This window comes from Notolepis coatsorum (assembly GCF_963971535.1).
Source record: "Notolepis coatsorum genome assembly, chromosome: 1".
Taxonomy (NCBI): domain Eukaryota; kingdom Metazoa; phylum Chordata; class Actinopteri; order Aulopiformes; family Paralepididae; genus Notolepis; species Notolepis coatsorum.
The window spans coordinates 145297545-145315970 of record NC_140165.1 but is presented as its reverse complement, the minus strand read 5'-3'; the positions used below and the strand labels follow the sequence as shown (position 1 = coordinate 145315970).

General features: G+C 44.3%; 1 protein-coding gene across 1 annotated transcript in view; it reads right to left on the bottom strand.

The window, feature by feature from the left end:
• Positions 1 to 4461, bottom strand: part of LOC311222997 (tetratricopeptide repeat protein 28-like) — a gene marked incomplete at its 5' end in the record, with an annotated part of 36265 nt that extends 31804 nt beyond the window's left edge. Inside the window, one exon of the mRNA XM_084307672.1 lies at positions 4172 to 4461. Within this exon, the coding sequence (XP_084163798.1) occupies positions 4172 to 4461 (290 nt within the window). The remainder of the gene's footprint in view (positions 1 to 4171) is intronic.
• Positions 4462 to 18426: the final 13965 nt, after the last annotated feature.

Genomic DNA, 18426 nt, shown 5'->3' with positions numbered 1-18426 from the left:
TGTTTAGTGACAAGTTACACTTCTCACAATTTTAACCATTTCTATTGCTACTGGTGTAGCTCCCAGAGTTTAGAAAACGGTATGTCCTCCCCTTGCACAAGGGTGGACATAGGAGTGATCCAAATAATTAATAATATCCAAATTGTGTATCTCTTGCGAGAATATTTTGTGAATTGTCAACTCAAGGAATTCCTCAATACAAACTTTGTTGTGAACAGCATCAGAGTTCAGGTCTATGTACAGCACTGTTTCTGCTTCACTTCAGTTGTGAATGACCTCGTCAATGCCTTGGATGGGGACACAAACATTGTGCTGCATCTTCGAAGGCATTTAACACTGTTGATCATATTCCTATTTGAAGTAATGTCCGTTTTAATTCAAGTGCTTGTGCATGGTTCCAGAATGACCTGTCTGGTCGGCAGCAGTCAGTGAACTTGGAAACTACTCATTCATAGTTTTACCGATAACTTAGGGTGTCCCACAAGGTTTAATTCTAGGTCCAGTTCTTTTTTACAATTTATATTAATAATATTATTTAATCTTTATCTAACTGCCATGCACATTTATACATGGATGATACAATATTGTATTGTATTGCCGATTATGTTCAGGTAGCTGTGGAGAATCTGCAACGTCTGCAAATGTCTTTAACGTTCTCCAAGCTGCACTTAATGATCTTAAACTTATTGAATTGAATGTATTGTACTATTGAATCATGCACATAAAACGAAGTTTAATAGTATAGCGATATTCAAGGTACTCAAAGACACATTACACAAGAATAAAAGGACAAAGAGATCATTACAAAATTATCATTCAATTATAAAAGCAGCAATGCCATCTGAGAGATAACACATGGTAAGATAAAACAATTTTTTTTTACAGATAGTGGAGGAAGAGGGTTCATGGGTTAAACTTAAAAGCAATCTTAAACAGATGGGTTGTGAGTGAGACTTTGATAGCAGGGAGTGAAGTGGTGAAGTGGAGTCCTGGATGTTGTTAGGGAGGGGGCAGGACTGGAAAAGCCTTGTCGCCCCAGGTTCAACGATTGGTCCTGATGGGGGAGCTAGGATGTTGGCATCACAGAGCCTGAGGGAACGGCAGGGGTTATGATGGTGGCGGAGGTGGGAAAGGAAAGAGGGGGCCAGGTTGTGAAGGGCTTTGTAGGTGAAGAGCAGCACTTTGAACCGTATGTGTTGCTTAATGGGAAGCCAGTGGAGGTTTTGGGGGATGGGAGTGATGTGATCTCTGATAAGCGGTAAGCAGGTGGGTGGCAGAGTTCTGAATGTATTCCAGTATATTGAGAGTTTTGGTTGCCGTAGAAATTGAGTCTTGAGGCAATGAATGCATGAATGAGGGTTTCAGCGGCTGAGAATGAGAGGAAAGGCCAGAGATGAGCAATGTTTTTCAAGTGAAAGAAGGATGTTTTTGTTATGTGTATGTTGTTCTCTAGAAGTATTGGTAGTGAATACTTTCATATTTCCACTGTTCAAGGTTCCAATATTGGGAGGGTTACAGAATAGAAATACCGTGGTAACTGGATAGATGACAAATTCACATTCAAATATCACATGATCTTCAACAAATGACGACTAAAGAGGGGCACTCATCATTGCATCCTGTATGAAAAAGTTGGGTGGTCTGCTCTGTCTGAGAGACGTGATAGACATATGTATTTGTTTATCTACAAGGCCCTTATTGAAAAACTGCCAGCTTACATCACATCTATGCTAGATTGGTCCTCTGGACCATACAGTACCACACACAGTCTAATGACTCTAATGACTGCAGGTCCCTCGAGTAAGTCCTGAGCTTGGAAGGCAAATGAGGATTTCCTCATTTACAGTCATGTCAAGTGTGCATACAGGAATAACCATAAATAAAGCATATAAAATCACACAGCATATAAAATCACAACAATAAGACAACGGGTAGACAAAAGCAAGGATAACAAATCAATTAAAACATGTACAACTTGATTGACAAAGTTTGGAGATCAAGGTCTTAAACTATAGCAATAGAGGGGAGAATCTGAAGCTTTAATGGATGTTGGAGTTCATTCCATGAGCTACAGTAGGGGCATCATAGCGAAATGCAGATTTACCCTGTTCTGAGCAAACTTTTGGGTTCCATAGGTTCCAAAATTCCATTCCAATAATGATGTAATATAAGGAGGTAGCTTACCAGTAAGGACCTTAAAATGAACAAATACCAATGTTTGTTCACAATAACAATAATAATATTAATAATAACTTGTATGCTCCCCAAAACTATTTTGCGCTCCTTCTGCTCCATCTGCCTCTCTCCCCTTTTTGGACAAAAATGACAGCTGGAGCACATGCTGGAAGATATTCATTATGAATAAAAAGATGCCAGTCTCTCTCTCTCTCTCTCTCTCTCTCTCTCTCTCTCTCTCTCTCTCTCTCTCTCTCGCCAGTCTCTCTCTCTCTCTCTCTCTCTCTCTCGCCAGTCTATCTCTCTCTCTCTCTCTCTCTCTCTCTCTCTCTCTCTCTCTCTCTCTCTCTCTCTCTCTCTCTCTCTTCTCTCTCTCTCTCTCTTTCTCTCTCACACTCGTGTCTACAAAGTATCCAAACTAAATTGATGACATTAATAATTGTTTCAGGATTGTTTGTGATTGTGAGAAGGCATGGGGCTGCCGAAAGGGAGCGGTGAGAGCACAATAATAGAGGATTGATTGCATAAAGGTTTTTGATTACATAAAGGTTTTAATTAACTCGAACAAACTCCATTTTACTTTGGATTTGTTCAAGCGAGAAACACTCCCCCTTGTAGTGATACAACAGAAATGTACTGCATTTATATTGTCAGTTGTTTAGCTTAAGGCGTCGGTTTTCATGGTAGTGATGGAAATAACATTTGCAAGGGTGACATACAGTAACTATTATTTTTTGTTTTACCAAGATACATAGTGAAACTGATTAGTGTCCCATCCTTATGGCTAGCTGTAGAGCTGCCAGAGGATCTGGGGCCACCATGGACATGGGAAGACCCCGAAAGCAGATGAAACACTGCTTTCAAAAAACGACATCTATCCAGAGACAAAAGCCTGTAGCATCACAAGGATCCGGCGGTGATCACAACAGTTAGAGTCTCCTTTCATCCTCTCTTTAGAAGTCTTTTGAATTCTGACAGTAAAAGTTCCTCCTTCCCCCAGGCGGTCCTTAGGGAGGTCCCCTGCTCCTCCTGTGATCAGCCCCCTCCGTCACTCCCTGCCAGAAAGCAGAGGCGGCCCGCCCGCCCGCCCGCCTCCCCTTTGTGGGACGTCCAACTTGCCACAGCCAAGCAGACTGGAGGCAGACAGTCCCAGCCAGTCGTACTTCTTCTTCTCCTCCCTGCTTTCTTCTCTGTCTCTTAACCAGAGGGAACGCTCTCTCTCTCTCTCTCTCATGCTCTCTCTCTCTCTCTCTCTCTAACTCTCTCTCTAACTCTCTCTCATCATCTTCCCGTCGCAGACTATGCAGTTGTTTTGGGTAACACACACACACACACACACACACACACACACACACACACACACACACACACACACACACACGCACGCACACACACACACGCACGCACACACACACACACACACACACACCACACACACACACACACACACACACACACACACACACGCATGCACACACAAAAACACACGTGCTGCTGGATTGTCTCCAGTGTGCATGTGTGAATGTGAACGTGTGAGTTGGAGCATGTGGCAGAGTGTTCAGTACTTTGTGACCTCAGAGGAATGCGCCATGTCTCTCTGTAGAATGGGTCTCTGTGTGTGCGTCTCCATTGTGAGGAGTCTTGGAGAACAATGGAGCCAGTGAGAGCCAGCATTGTAAAGACGGTCTGCGGTGGGACCAGGTGTCTCCGACGTACGTCCCTGGACACCGACTGTCTCGATAACCTACCGACACCCCGGTTCCTCTCACCACAGCCTGAGGACTGGAGGAGGGCATGGCAACCAGTGTAGCACATTGGACCCACAACAAGTTCAATAAGGATCACATTGCAGCACGATATACAAAAATGTCATTCACTCAGAACCATATCTCTGTCCATATTTTCCAGACGCTGTAAAGTCAGAACTGGAGAAAGGCCATAGACACAGATGTCCAGAGGTTTCTCTATGCAGAAGCACATAACCACTGTCTCGTACATGATGTCCAGAGGTTTCTCTATGCAGAAGCACATAACCACTGTCTCGTACATGATGTCCAGAGGTTTCTCTATGCAGAAGCACATAACCACTGTCTCGTACATGATGTCCAGAGGTTTCTCTATGCAGAAGGACATAACCACTGTCTCGTACATGATGTCCAGAGGTTTCTCTATGCAGAAGGACATAACCACTGTCTCGTACATGATGTCCAGAGGTTTCTCTATGCAGAAGCACATAACCACTGTCTCGTACATGATGTCCAGAGGTTTCTCTATGCAGAAGGACATAACCACTATCTCATAGTTGCAATTTACTGAATGTTGTTTTTTGTATCCAAAAAGCCCTTTACAGAACAGCAAAGGCATCATTTTTCTTTTTATATGGGTGGCCCCGGTGGAGAATGGAACCACTAATCCTGGCAGCGTTCCATCATGCTCTACTCATTAAGCTACACAGTCTCTCACATTCAAAGGACAAAGCAAGATCCCTGTAGAAAGCCAGGGGCTGCTCCAGCAACAGGGAGCAGGGGTGTGTTGGGAAGGACGTGGCTAAATATAACCTCTCTCTCTCTCTCTCTCTCTCTCTCTCTCTCTCTCTCTCTCTCTCTCTCTCTCTCTCTCTCCTCCCTCCCCCTCTCTCTCTCTCTCTCTCTCTCTCTCTCTCTCTCTCTCTCTCTCTCTCTCTCTCTCTCTCTCTCTCTCTCCCTCCCCCCCTCCTCTCTCTCTCTCTCTCTCTCTCTCCCTTCCCTCCCCCCCTCCTCTCTCTCTCTCTCTCTCTCTCTCTCTCTCTCTCTCTCTCTCTCTCTCTCTCTCTCTCTCTCTCTCTCTCTCCATCTGTCCCCCTCTCACTCTGCCTGGGTCCCTGGTGTCAACTAGACAGACAGCTGGCAGGCAGTCACTCACATGCAGCCTCTTCACACTGAGTGCTACTACAGCACAGGGTCCCACGGCAGTAAGAGATGTCAGAGCACCGTTCACACTCCCCTAAATATTTAATGGGAACAAGTAGGAGGAAATCGTCTACATCCACTGTCATTAAACATTTAATACCTGGCCGACATGATCTCTGCTCGGTGTGGAGGGGACATCAGGAGACATGATGTCAAAAAAAATTTAAGTACAGTAAAGTACACACTCCAGGGGACATGGGTCAAATTCAAGGATTGTGCACTCATGTGCACGCACACGCACACACGCGCGCACACACACACACACACACACACACCACTACAGACACAAACACAGACACAAATATTTATACAAACATACACAAACAAACAAACACAAACACACACAAAAAAATAGAGATGCCCCGATCGATCGGCCAGCGATTGGTATCGGCCGATATTCAGTATAAATACGAGATCGGTGAATTCCAATAATGCTTTATTTTCGCCGATCGTGAAAACCGCTCGATAAAAACATGATCCAATTCTTAGCGGAGATCTCACTCGCTGACTTCTCTCTCAAGCACACAGAGCTGCAGTGCACGGCCCCTCCTCCTCCTCCCCTGCCCCTCCCTTACCCGTGTCAACAAAAGGCTCCGGCAGTCTGCTCTAGTCTAGTGCATGAGACCTCCGTGAGCTAACGTTAGCTACCTAGCTAACGTTACTGTTTAGACTAAATGACCCAGTCAACTATTCACTTTTAGTTTAATACATGTTGCATTGTCTAACGTTATCTAGCTGGCTAGCTACTGATAGCTGCTGATATCAACAAATGCTCCAGCAATAGTCGAGTGCATGATACCTCCGTTAGCTCGGTAGCCAACGTTAGCTCACGTTAGCTCTATATGAAATGTCCCAGTAAACTAAATAGTTCACTGAGGCGTTGTCCTAACGTTATCTAGCCGGCTAGCAGTAGCTACAGATAGCTCCTGATATCAATGTCTTATAACATTGATTGGATGCGTATTCGAGCCCCTGGCTTGCATCGCATGAGGGCATGCTTAATGTGATTTGACCAAAGGGGATCATCCCTATGTTCCCCGGGTCCTATGTTCCCTGGGTTGTATGTTCCCCGCTTTGATTGATTAATAGATTGAAAATTTTATTAATTTTTATTATTTTATTAATTATTAATGTCCGCCTTGTTTCGAACGGTTAAGCTTAGGCCCTCTTTCGAACTGGTTAAGGTTAGAGTTTGGAATCAGGGCTGGTGGTCTAAAATGTTCAATCAATCAATCAATCAAAGCGGGGAACATAGAACCCGGGGAACATAGGACCCGGGGAACATAGACATGCTCCCGACCAAAGCAGAGTATACTTGTAAATAGGGTCCAGCTGCAGCGCCGGAGAATCCTTGCTGTAGCTGGAGGCTACTCGAATACACACAGACAGTGGAGCTGTTTGCAGATAGCGAGCATTTTGACTTGTTGCGTGGTGGCGATGTCTCGCAGATAATACAACTACAAGTATGATTATATAATATATATATTTTATAAATAAAAAAAATTATAAAACCAAAAATGATCGGTATTGGCCGATATGGCTCATAGACGATCGGTGATCGGTATCGGTGGCAAAAAACGTGATCGGGGCATCCCTACAAACAAACATACCAATACAGACACAAACACGGACACACATAACACAAACACACACACACAAACACACACAAACACACACACACACACACATACCACTACAGACACAAACACAGACACACATAACACAAACACACACACACACACACACACACACACACACACACACACACACACACACACACACACACACACACACACACACACACACACACAGGTGAAGGTACATGTCCCCCCACACATCCATCATCCCTGATGGTGTATGCGAGGTGGAGAAGGGAGGAGAGTGGAGGAGCCCATCAGTCATGGCTTCAGAGTGAGGTTAAGAGCTGGACCATGCAAAATTGTCAGTGTACACTAAAGTAGCAAGGACAGACAAAGAAGAGTGAGATAGCAGGGAGAGAGAGGGGGGTGAGATAGCAGGGAGAGAGGGGTGTGGTTCAACTAGGCAAGGTAAAAGACAGGGTTGTACCCATGTGAAGACAGGTGCTTGTTCTGGCTTCCCTTTCAGTGTGATTGCATAGCGGGTAAGTGAGCCTGTGTATTTGTCGCTATCTATATGTTCAGTGTCTATGTGAAGGTGTGTGGTCCAAGTCAATACTGTCACCTAATGGCACAGGCAGTTGCAGACACACACACACACACACACACACACACACACACACACACACACACATACATGCACGCACGCACGTACACACGTACACACGCACAGACACACACACACATGCAGATACTGGAGGTGACCCAGAGCAGTGACAGGGCGAGACGTGACTGGGTTAAGAATGGCGAGCTAAAGAGTGATAGAGTACCAAGTTAATCCGCCCACATCCTGGTACCCTGCAGTAAGTCAGACACATACAGCATCTACACACACATAGGCTACACACACACACACCATAAATAACCCTGTCTGAAGTCAGGCCCATGGCTTCCCTGTGCTCCGATTTAGACACAGCATTTTACTAAAAATATAAGTGAAAAAAATAAATTGGCTTTGGGAAAAACAAACAGCGAGGAGGGAAATGCTGCTACAAGCTGCTGAGACACTTCCATCTTCCTCCCTGAGCGCCTCAGCTGACACGCGTAGACAACAGAGCTGGGGACTTGAAACTCGAGACTTGGGACTTGACTTGAGACGGTGCATGTTTACAAAATATGACTCGACTCGACCAGACTTGGAGCGGTGAAACGGATTACAACTCTAACTAAACTATAATTTAACCAAATGTTTTTGCATGAAATAAAAAAAATTAATTGCACTAAGCATAAAGAGAATACAGGCCGATATGGCAGTTTTTTTACACATCGGTATCGGTCGGATATCAAGATAGGGCCGATATGCGCCGATATAAAAGAAATATATATATTTTCTTTTCTTTTTTTTATCATCTTTTTTTCTTTTTACATGTTTTGGCCTTAAATAGTTTCAAAATATCAGTCATTTCTGAAAATAAGTTACAAAAGTAAAAAAATAAGAATGCGTTTTGGAAAATAGCTCTTTATTTGATTATCATAAAAAGGTGTTTTCTATACAGAGATATCGACATCGGTAAATATCGGTGCCAGAACAGCAATATTAATATCGGTTATCGGTATCGGCCACAATTTTCACATCGGTGCATCACTAAGCATTATATATAGATATAGAGAGAGATAAATATATAGATAGTGTATACAATTTGGTTTTATTTATTTATTTTATTTACCCAGGGTAGGTTCTCTGAGCACAAATACTCTTTTTCAATAAAGCCCCGCTTCACATTCACACAGTTCCATTCACACCTGGGAGCTGCCCAGTACAACCGCAGTCTGACACTGTTGCCCACTGAGCCACTCCACTGGAGCAGTTGGGGGTTAGGTACCTTGCTCAAGAGCACTTCAGCGGTTGGTGTCGAGGAACGGGAGAGAGTCATTCACTTCCCCAGACAGATTTTTCCTGCCGGTCCGGGGGATTGAACCGGCGACCTTCCAGTCACAAAACCCGCTTCTCTATAGGTTAGGCCACTGCTGCCCTATTAGTGGTATTAGTATTAGTTACTAATTAGTTACTTAGTATTAATTGTCTCTATCTCTATTTATCTCCCTTGTACCTTCTCATCTACACACACACATACACACACACTCACTTTAAATGCTTTAATTGAATCCAAATTATACATACATATGATGACAAAATGTATAGCAACGTGTGTTTTAAGGATATGTACGGATACACACTGTGAACACAGCCTGGCTACCTATTACAGCAGAAACTAAACGGAACCTGCACCCCCCTCCCCCCTCCTCTTTTCTCCTAATGAAGATAAACTACACATACACGTTCACACGCACACCCACATACACACACACACACACACACACGCACAACCTCAACAGGGTTAATATAGCAGGTGTCCACTGAAGAGCCCCCCCCCCCCTCCTCACCCTTGGCTCTGGGGCTGATTTAAATGAAATAATCAGCAAACACGTGCTGGAACGTTCATACTAATGTTCAAGCTGCTGCTCCCTGACACTGTGCCACTGAGCATCTCATTTCCACTCCTGAAGCCTTTACCATGAACCTGCCTGCAAGGGGCTGCCATGTGTTTGTTTGAGCGGAGAGGGAGAGAGTGGGGAGGGGGAGAGAAAAGAGGAGGTGGAGTGTGTTTATGAGTTCAAGCAGAGAATGCTTTAGTATTCTGTTTGAGATATAATGCTCTCACACACAGACCTGCCGGTAAAATACCACTGAGGGAGAAAAATCGAATGATTTCAATCATGCAAAAAGGTGTGCAGGTGTGAAACATCTTCAGTGGGTGAACAGCAAACATTTAAACAAAGAAAAAATGTGTGGTGTGAAAAAAATATACTATGTTTGGGTGAGAAAGTGTGTGTGTGGTAACCTAGCAGCACAGCTTCTGGCTCTGACAGATTCATGTCTATCTCAACTCAAATGTAAACCTCTCTCACAAACAGAGATGGAAAGAGAGAGAGAAATAAAGGCAGAGCAGCAAAATGACAACATCATAAATGGGAGAAGAGGATGGAGGAAAAAAGCTCCCATGGCAGACGGTTTTCTTCTATGCATAGAGAGTTTCCACTCAATTTCCCTCTCTTATTTCCGTACCATCCAGAAGATAACATCTCTCCCTCTCTCTCTTTCTCTATTCCAAAGGCAATGATGAGGTCTGCATAAAATTAGCAGCTTGATAGGAGAAACATGTCCAGGCGCATCATGGTAGATCTTGCCCCCCCCCCCCCCCTTTCCCAAAGTAACTACACACACTATCTGATAGAGGCCTGTTTAAAATAGAGCCCCACAGAGACACATTTGGAGATGAGAAACACTTGAGAGAAAAAATAAAGAATAAAAAAGTATTGGAATAAATAAATATATATATATATATATAAATATAAATATACTATATTAAATCCTCCGTGAGATTTCCTTCATACTCAAACAGTGATGTAGTAGACCTATACCAACCCAACTGTCAGTGTATGTGTGTGTGTGTGTGTGTGTGTGTGTGTGTGTGTGTGTGTGTGTGTGTGTGTGTGTGTGTGTGTGTGTTTGTGTTATGTGTGTCTGTGTTTGTGTCTGTAGTGGTATGTTTGTGTGTGTGTGTGTGTGTGTGTGTGTGTGTGTGTGTGTGTGTGTGTGTGTGTGTGTGTGTGTGTGTGTGTGTGTGTGTGCGTGTACAGTATGGAGGAGCATCCATGACCACCATGCATGTGAACACGTGTGTACAGTACATGTTGTCTATCATCATTAGAAGAAGAGTCTCGTCTCGTCCAGTGATTTCCCAGCAGCCCCCAGGCCTCGCGCTCAGCCCTCTCTGTGAGTGTGAAGGCCGAGACACGTCAGACTGGAAATGCTTCATCTACTCACTGGTATTCCAGCCCAATTACACCTCGTCCCACCGAGCCGGTTCCGTTCACACCCTCCTGGCCTGTCAAGACTGTGTGATGTGGAGGACGCTGCACGCGCCGCAGTACTGAAGGTCGGGTCCGTCTACACACTTAACCTCCGTTCCCCCGCCCTCTGCTGGGCCTCTCCCAGAAGAGCCCTTTTTGATTGGTGTCCATTTGAAAGGGGGGCATTGAGCGGAAGCAGGGTGAGGATTCGGAGCAGCTTCAGAAAGGAGCTTTGTGAAGCATTGGCTCCTCGACCGCAGTCATTCTATAATGGCTTTCAATTAACCAGGGGAAAAGATTGAGAGCTAATCTGGCCCCGGCTCAGGAGAACCAGTCATGCAATATTCATGTACACAAACTAATGAAAGCCCAGATTAGCCTACATATTTACATGGGGTCGGCCCCGTGCAAGTCCACACATGAAGCAGCCAACGAGAAGAGAAGGATGGAGAGTCTAAAAAGAGAGCGAGAGAGAGAGAGAGAGAGAGAGAGAGAGAGAGAGAGAGAGAGAGAGAGAGAGAGAGAGAGAGAGAGACATACAGTCGAATGAGTGGAAGACAGCATGCTGGGAAACAGAGACGAGGATGGGGAGAATGAGAGAGGAGAGAGATAATTAAGTACAGAAAGAAGATCAAGAGGGAGAAATGAAGGAGAAGAAGAATGAGAGGTCGAGGGGACTCTGAAGGGGGAAGAGTAGGCCTTGAAAGAGGGGGAAGTGGGATCATGAGATAAAGAGGTGAAGAAAAGGGGGGCGGTACTCAAGAGAGATTAAGGATCATCTGCATTTTGCCTTTTCATCCGCTGCCCGCCAGTCATTACTCTGTTAAACCATTCCCTACTCAAAACCACACCAATCTCAATGAGTGATCATGACTAATCGGGCTGCTGGAGAAAGGGTTTTCTTTTTACTGAGGAGGGGCCTGCACAGCATACAGGACAGAGATATAACTATAATTGGCTGATACGGTAGGGCCCCCCCCCCCCCCCCCCTGTAATCTTTCCCAAAAGTGGCAAGGGGTGAAAAAGGGAGAGGAAGCATAACGACAACCGTTCTGAACAAGACTATCGTGCAACAGTGAAATGATTTGTATTGTTATTGTCCACATTATGTGTAGTTATGTATCAAAAAGTGGGGAAATTCATCCTTAAGCCTTAGTTAGTCATAAAACACTTAAAGACTTCAAAGCTGGATTAATGTGTGACTGGACGTACCAATTCCACACTGGGTAACTTCTTACCAAGCATTAAGACTGTCAAACAGGAAGCTAATCGTGGGTTTAAAAATATCCTTTGACCATTTCTAGGGGTCTGTGAATTAATTTTATGCTCCATGGATATCTAATTTTATGCTTTTATGGACTTACACATTCACGGAATAATGGAAAAGTCCTGACTTTATTCTCTTTTTCGCTCAGAGAGAAAAACCATTGGCTGTTGTGTGCCGCAAAGTGATAACGGCCTGTTTTGTCCTTTCATCTCAAGATCAACCAACGGCCAAGGTTCCCGTGTGCTCTCTTCTTTGACGCGTTAACACTTTGAATGCCCATCACGACATAACTCGTGTTATCAGCCCCCCCATTGAGTGCCCACGGCGAGAAATATCGTTTTATTTTTTTATTAGCATATTTCATCAACCGAGTCTACCGTTGGTAAACCAGCCCCACCAGGCGCTCAGATGTGAAAAAAGCGCCCCCTATCGTCTGCCAGATGGTAATGCACCCTTTTGGAATGGACTCAATGAAAATGGATGAGAAAAAAAAACTCCGGAATCCACATTTTACTTCTCACGCATGTAACCGGAGCCGATCAGATTCACTGTGGACCCTCAGAACAGTGTGTAATATGTATTTACAGTACGTAGCATTGGATCAATAAAAGGATAGATTTTTGGAATGGCGATCAGGAATTGGAATAATCTTTTTGGATACCATCTGATCTCAGGTAAGGAATCTATTTTACCAGTCTTAGGATAATCAGACCTGTTTTCACGGAGATATAAGCTTTTCCCCTATGTGTGATATGGCTGTTTGACTGTGCGAGCGATCAGGAACTAAGAGAATCGATTTTCAGCTCGCGGCACCAGCGTGCATGCGTACACATATACTATCGATAATCTAGCGTTTATTTGAAAACGATTCATAAGGCCGAAAAATTACAACGTTCTAGAATATTCCAGTTCCAGGGCGTTTATCACAGAATCTTATTTTTTTTCTTGAAAACGAGGGCTTTTCAAAGTGCTATCAAACGGAAATGAACCGATAAAAAAACAATCCGCTTCGACAATGTTGACTGGAAAATGAGTCATTGATAAGCGACGGGCAGATTAGACACATAGCCATAATTTAAAACATAGATTAGGCTATATTAATGTTAACATTGAAGTGGATGGTGGGCATTCAAGCACTAAATGTGCGCCCCCTGCTGGGCACTGAAAGTGTTAATGGAGAAACGCAACACAGAGAGGACACCGTAGCTGGCAGCCCATTTGGGGGGTAAAAGTATTTTTTTGTTGTTGTTTCAAGGACCCAGAGCAGGATGGAAAAGGCAGACTAATTAATTCACAGTTGTACCAATGTGCTGGGCTGGCAGGTTCTCCCTCTCTCTCCTGTCTCCCGTCTCTGCCTGCCTCAACTTTCTCAAATGAAATGTGAGAAATGGGCCAATTTACAGCTAAGGGCTGTTTCTTCCTGAGAGAGACGCAGGCATGGAGATGGAGTAGGGGGCGAAGACGCAGGGGTGGTTGGAGAGATGAGAGGACTGGATTTAGACAGAGAGAGGAAACTGAAGTGAGAAGGGGGAGGGTGAGAGACGGCCTAGTGAGGTGTTAGCATTAATACGAGTGGGCATCTCATGGGTAGACAGAAGTGCTCAAATAGCATTTATGAGTGGGCATCTCATGGGTAGACAGAAGTGCTCGAATAGCGTTTTCCGTCCATAACTGTTCTTATGAAAAGAAAAGTTGAAGAGGGGTTGATCGTTTCCAATCAGCGAACACGATGAGAGCTCCTCAGATATTCAACAAGCTGAGACAAAAGATAATAGGAGTCAGCGTAAAAAGACATTCGACCCGCGACGCTTGGAGGCTTCAAAGAAGGAGATGGGGATTTCTTTTTAATAAAGCAGACGGGACAAAAGGCAGAAAAAGGGAGGAAAGGTGAAGAGAGACATGAATATGAGAGTGACTTTACCATCTGTTCATAGTTAAGTCTGAACCACTGTAGTCTGAAGCACTGCGTAGCCATTTCCAAGAACAGCGGCGTGGCCTTGTTATCCTGTGTCTAATCACAACGCAGGCCACCATTCTCTTCTCACTCTTTATGGGACAGCATGATGGGGATTGGCTTCCACTGGTAATACTTTCAATGCGTTGACTTATATTGCCTATGGACAACTGGCCGTTTCTACAGACGGGTTACCCGTCTTGAGGATATAGATGTAGAAATCAGGTCATTGTTCTCTCTGGGGGGGGGGGGGGGGGAATGAGATAGATATCTGAACCATCCCTGGCAGTCAGAAAAGCATGGCAGTTTCAGAGCACCCGGAGAGCAGTGACAGAGACTTCCACAGAACAGCTGAGACAAAGTGTCCTGATCGCTGTGACATCAACATCTGTTAGCTCCTCAACAGGGCTTTAGAGAGGACGAGAGCAGGAGGGGGAGGAGGAGGGGGAGAGCAGGAGGGGGAGAAGGGGGAGGATGAGGTGGTTGGTGGATGGGAGGGGGGAGTATCATCTCTAGCCAGTACACCCCCCCCCCCCCCCCCCCCTCCCTTTCTCATGGGACCAGTTACATTTCCATTTGATAGGGACTGGAAAACCACCATCTGTAATTAGATTACACACAGATAGATGGAATGAGAGGGGGGGGGTGGCCTTTGAGTTAATTAACTCAAACGATATTCTAATCAGGTTTCATAACCCCCCCCCCCCCCTCCCCTAAATAACCTCCAATCTGAATCCCCTTCACCCGTCCCCCGGGGGAGTCGCCATCATACAAGCGGAGTAGAGAGACGGGGCACTCAGACAAGATCATCTGACGCTAATTTTCCCAAACAGGAAAGCACTTCAGACGATCACTGATTGAAACAAGCAGGCATATGCTTCAATAGCTAATGAGAAGGACGGAAGCCGCTGAAGCCGCAGACGCCGCGCGTTGGATGGAAATGGGGGGAAAACAACTTGTTTTTTTGTCCCGCGTTTGTTTTCGCATGCATTTCCTGAGAAGAGCACTTCCTCCGGCTTCCATCTGCGCAGGAAATGAACGCAGCGGGTTTAAAGAGTCTTTCTTTACAAAAACGGGGCAGGCTGCTCGGATGACAGAACTGGTGTCACCCTCCATGCTCATGTCTCCATTATCTGTCAACCTGCCAGTCCATCTGTCTGTCTCTCTGCCTGTCTGCCTGTCTGCCATGCACAGCTCGGCACACTGACAAACTCCATTTACAAAGGGAACATGTGTGGGGTTAGGATGTGACACAATGATAAACAGTGTTTCAGCTATTCAAGATAAGTTTTCTAATTCCCACTGAAGTAGGGGGGGGGGGGGGGGGGGGTGGATTCCAATTCCGACAACGTATTTAATTAAAGACAGGGCAGAGACAGGCATCACACAGACAGCTCAATCAACCAGACATTACATTTGTCTCTTGCTTTGATTAGAAATCCATTTCAAATGTCAAGTCAATTCCTATTTCCCAGAACAAAGCGCAGCGTGAATGTAAAAGAAAGGACAACCACCGCTGAAGGAGCAAGAGATGACAGGTCAAACAGTTGCTTTGCACTGTGATTCCGCCATTAAAAGTTTTCCAAACTTCTGTCCCATTGCATGGGAATAAGCCAACTTACTAAATCAGACTGTGCCAAAAAAAAGACACACTTCAAAAAACACCAACTGGCATAGGAACACCCTGGGAGCGATGGCACATTGGCACTGCGGAGGGTGCTTTCATTTCCAAACACCTGCTCCACCTCCCCCTTCGCTCTACTTCTACCACCAAGAAAAACAAGCGACACAGAGCGCCTTCCTGCTCTTTAACAAACAGTCCATGGCCTGCCATTTCACAGAGGGCAGAGCCACAGCCAAGTCGGCTCCCCGGAGACAGAGTGCGTGTGTCTGGAGAGCCACCATCACGGCCGCCTCTCAGGCTGCACCTGCTCAGCCCCTGTGTCTCCGGGAGCCGCGGCACAATGCAGGGATTGAGGAATGGAGGGATGGAACGACGGAATGTTAGCGGGAAACGGATCTGTCTGCGTAAATGTCAACGGCTTAGCCATTTATTACCGGAGTTTGGACGGCGAGGTTTCAGAGAAAAAGCTCTAGAGTGTCAGTGGCTTATGACTCACTGTGCCACAACATGGCGTCCGTCCCTAACCTGGCCAAACTCTGGTAATAAATGGCTCTGGCTCAAACCAACGAAAAGGCATTAAATTGTCCTAAGACATAATACAAAGAGTTGCCTCCAAATACTTACTCTGCCATGTGCTTTGCCATGAGAATATGGGAAGGCAGGAAAATATGACACAACATGGAAGATCTAGCGAAGCGGCCCTACTGTATGTGCAGGTCCAGACAGGAGACCTCATCAGGACCAGGACGGAGGAGGTGGATTAAGCCTATCTGGACCAGTCTGGGACAACTATTGCTGATCAGAGCCTGGTGGACTTGAGTGCAACTATGACCGCTGACGGCTCCAGACCAGGGATGCAATGGAGGGTCAACCCCAGTGATGTACCTGAACACGTTCAATGAACTCGTTCATATTTTGGGCGAACGTGAACTGAACGTACTGTATTTCCGCTAGATGAACGTAATTGTGAACGCATTCATTCTCGGCGCTCTATCACAGTATAACTTCGTTCAAAAGTGTGCCCGATTTGGGACGGGCACACCGGCATGCACACACCGAGAGGTTTCGGTGTGCGTGTTGCGCGCGGGTTGTGGCAATAATTTTGACAAATAATAGCTCGCAGCAACGTATTGAAAAAATAACTATAAACTAGTTCATTTTTGAAACCATGAACTTTAGTTAAACCTTTTTAATTATGAACTATGAACTGAACTAGTTCATTTAAAAAATGTATGAACTGTGAACTGAACTAGTTCATGTAGAACGTGAACTTTCCCAACACTGGTCAACCCAACTTGTTTATTTGCTAAATAGTTTACCCACCTTTTTAAAGGGGAACTATCTTATAAATGGCCTTTTTCAGTGTTTAGCATTGTTTCCTAGCTATGTGGACTTATATTAATAGGATCTATGTCTCTAATTCTCATATTGGCACATTCTTCCAATTCTCCTCTCACAATATTCAACCTCACTGAACTGAGTCATCTGAAAATGTGCATATCTGTGATGTCAGATTTCTCAGCTGCATAATAATGTGGCAGTTGATGTGGCAGTTGCCACCAGGCCACACAGTGGTTGGAGCCCAGCCTCAAAACGGCTTAAGATCTTGAGGTAGAAAAAGGCTGTTTTTGAGTACTTGATTAGAAATACAAAACAATGAATAAAGAAAAAAAAAAAATAGTTCCCCTTTAAAGGTGATATAAATCTTCATGATTGAAATTCATAGTAGGCTACATATCATAGTAAGTAGTATCAGACTGGTGCAGATCTTTTGAGGGAATACAATAAGAATATATATATATATATATATATATATATATATATATATATATATATATATATATATATATACAATTAAGAAAGAAAAAGAATATATGTCTATTTTTGTATAGCGGTGATAATTGGCAGTTAATGTGATCATCAACTGAAGTACATAGTTTACCCACTTTTTATGTTAGCCTACTACTGCATCACTGGTCCAGACATGGATACAAATATACACTTGCATACACAGATGCCAGTCAGCATGGCCACATTACACTCAAGTCCCCTGTTGTAAAACTGCACACTAACAAACAGGAAGCTGCACGGTATCCATTACACCTCACCACTTGGCTCAGCAGTTTGAGGCAGCATCACTCTACCTTGGCTTTACCAAGCAGCGGTACACTCTTCTGCAGTGGTGGTAGAAGTACACCGTTCCTTTACTTATGTAAAAGTAGAAATACCCAGATAAAATAGTACTCTGGTAAAGGTACAAGTCCCTTCATTTGAAATTCTACTTACGTAAAAGTGGAGACGTATTTGATATTGGATGTACCTGCGTATCAAAGGTAAAAGTACATATTCTATATGACGTTCTTGTATTTCAGTCAATTAATTCAACCCTCGATCTATTGACCTCTGAAGGTTATGTTAAAGTTTTAAAGTGGTCCAGTTATATGTATATATATATATATATTATAATAATAATAAAAAAAATTAAAATAAAGTAACTAGTAACTGATGGGTTCAGATAAATGTAGTGGAGTAAAAGTTATAGTATTTACTTAAAAATGTAGTAAGGTACAAAATTCCCTAAAATGAAAATACTCAAGTAAAGTTCCTCTGAATACAATACTATGAAAAAAAAGTTATTTTCCACCACTGCGCATTAGGGCTGAGCCCAAACGTTCGAGCGTTCGGACCTTCGTTCGTGACGTTGGCATTCAAATCTTAATTAATGGGTTCGAACCTCCACTTTTAAATTTTTTTAAAGATTTTAAATTTCCGTTCGCTTTTTAAAAATTTTATTTATTTTACATGAAAAATATATATCAGCCTGGCGGCCGGGTAGCGCAGCGGACTAAGCGTCTGTCTACCACCACAGAGCCAGTGGGATCGAATCCGGCTGTGGCGCCTCCGGCTTGGCCGACCGTCCATACTAACACAATTGGCAGTGTTAGCGGGTGGGAAACCCGGCGAGG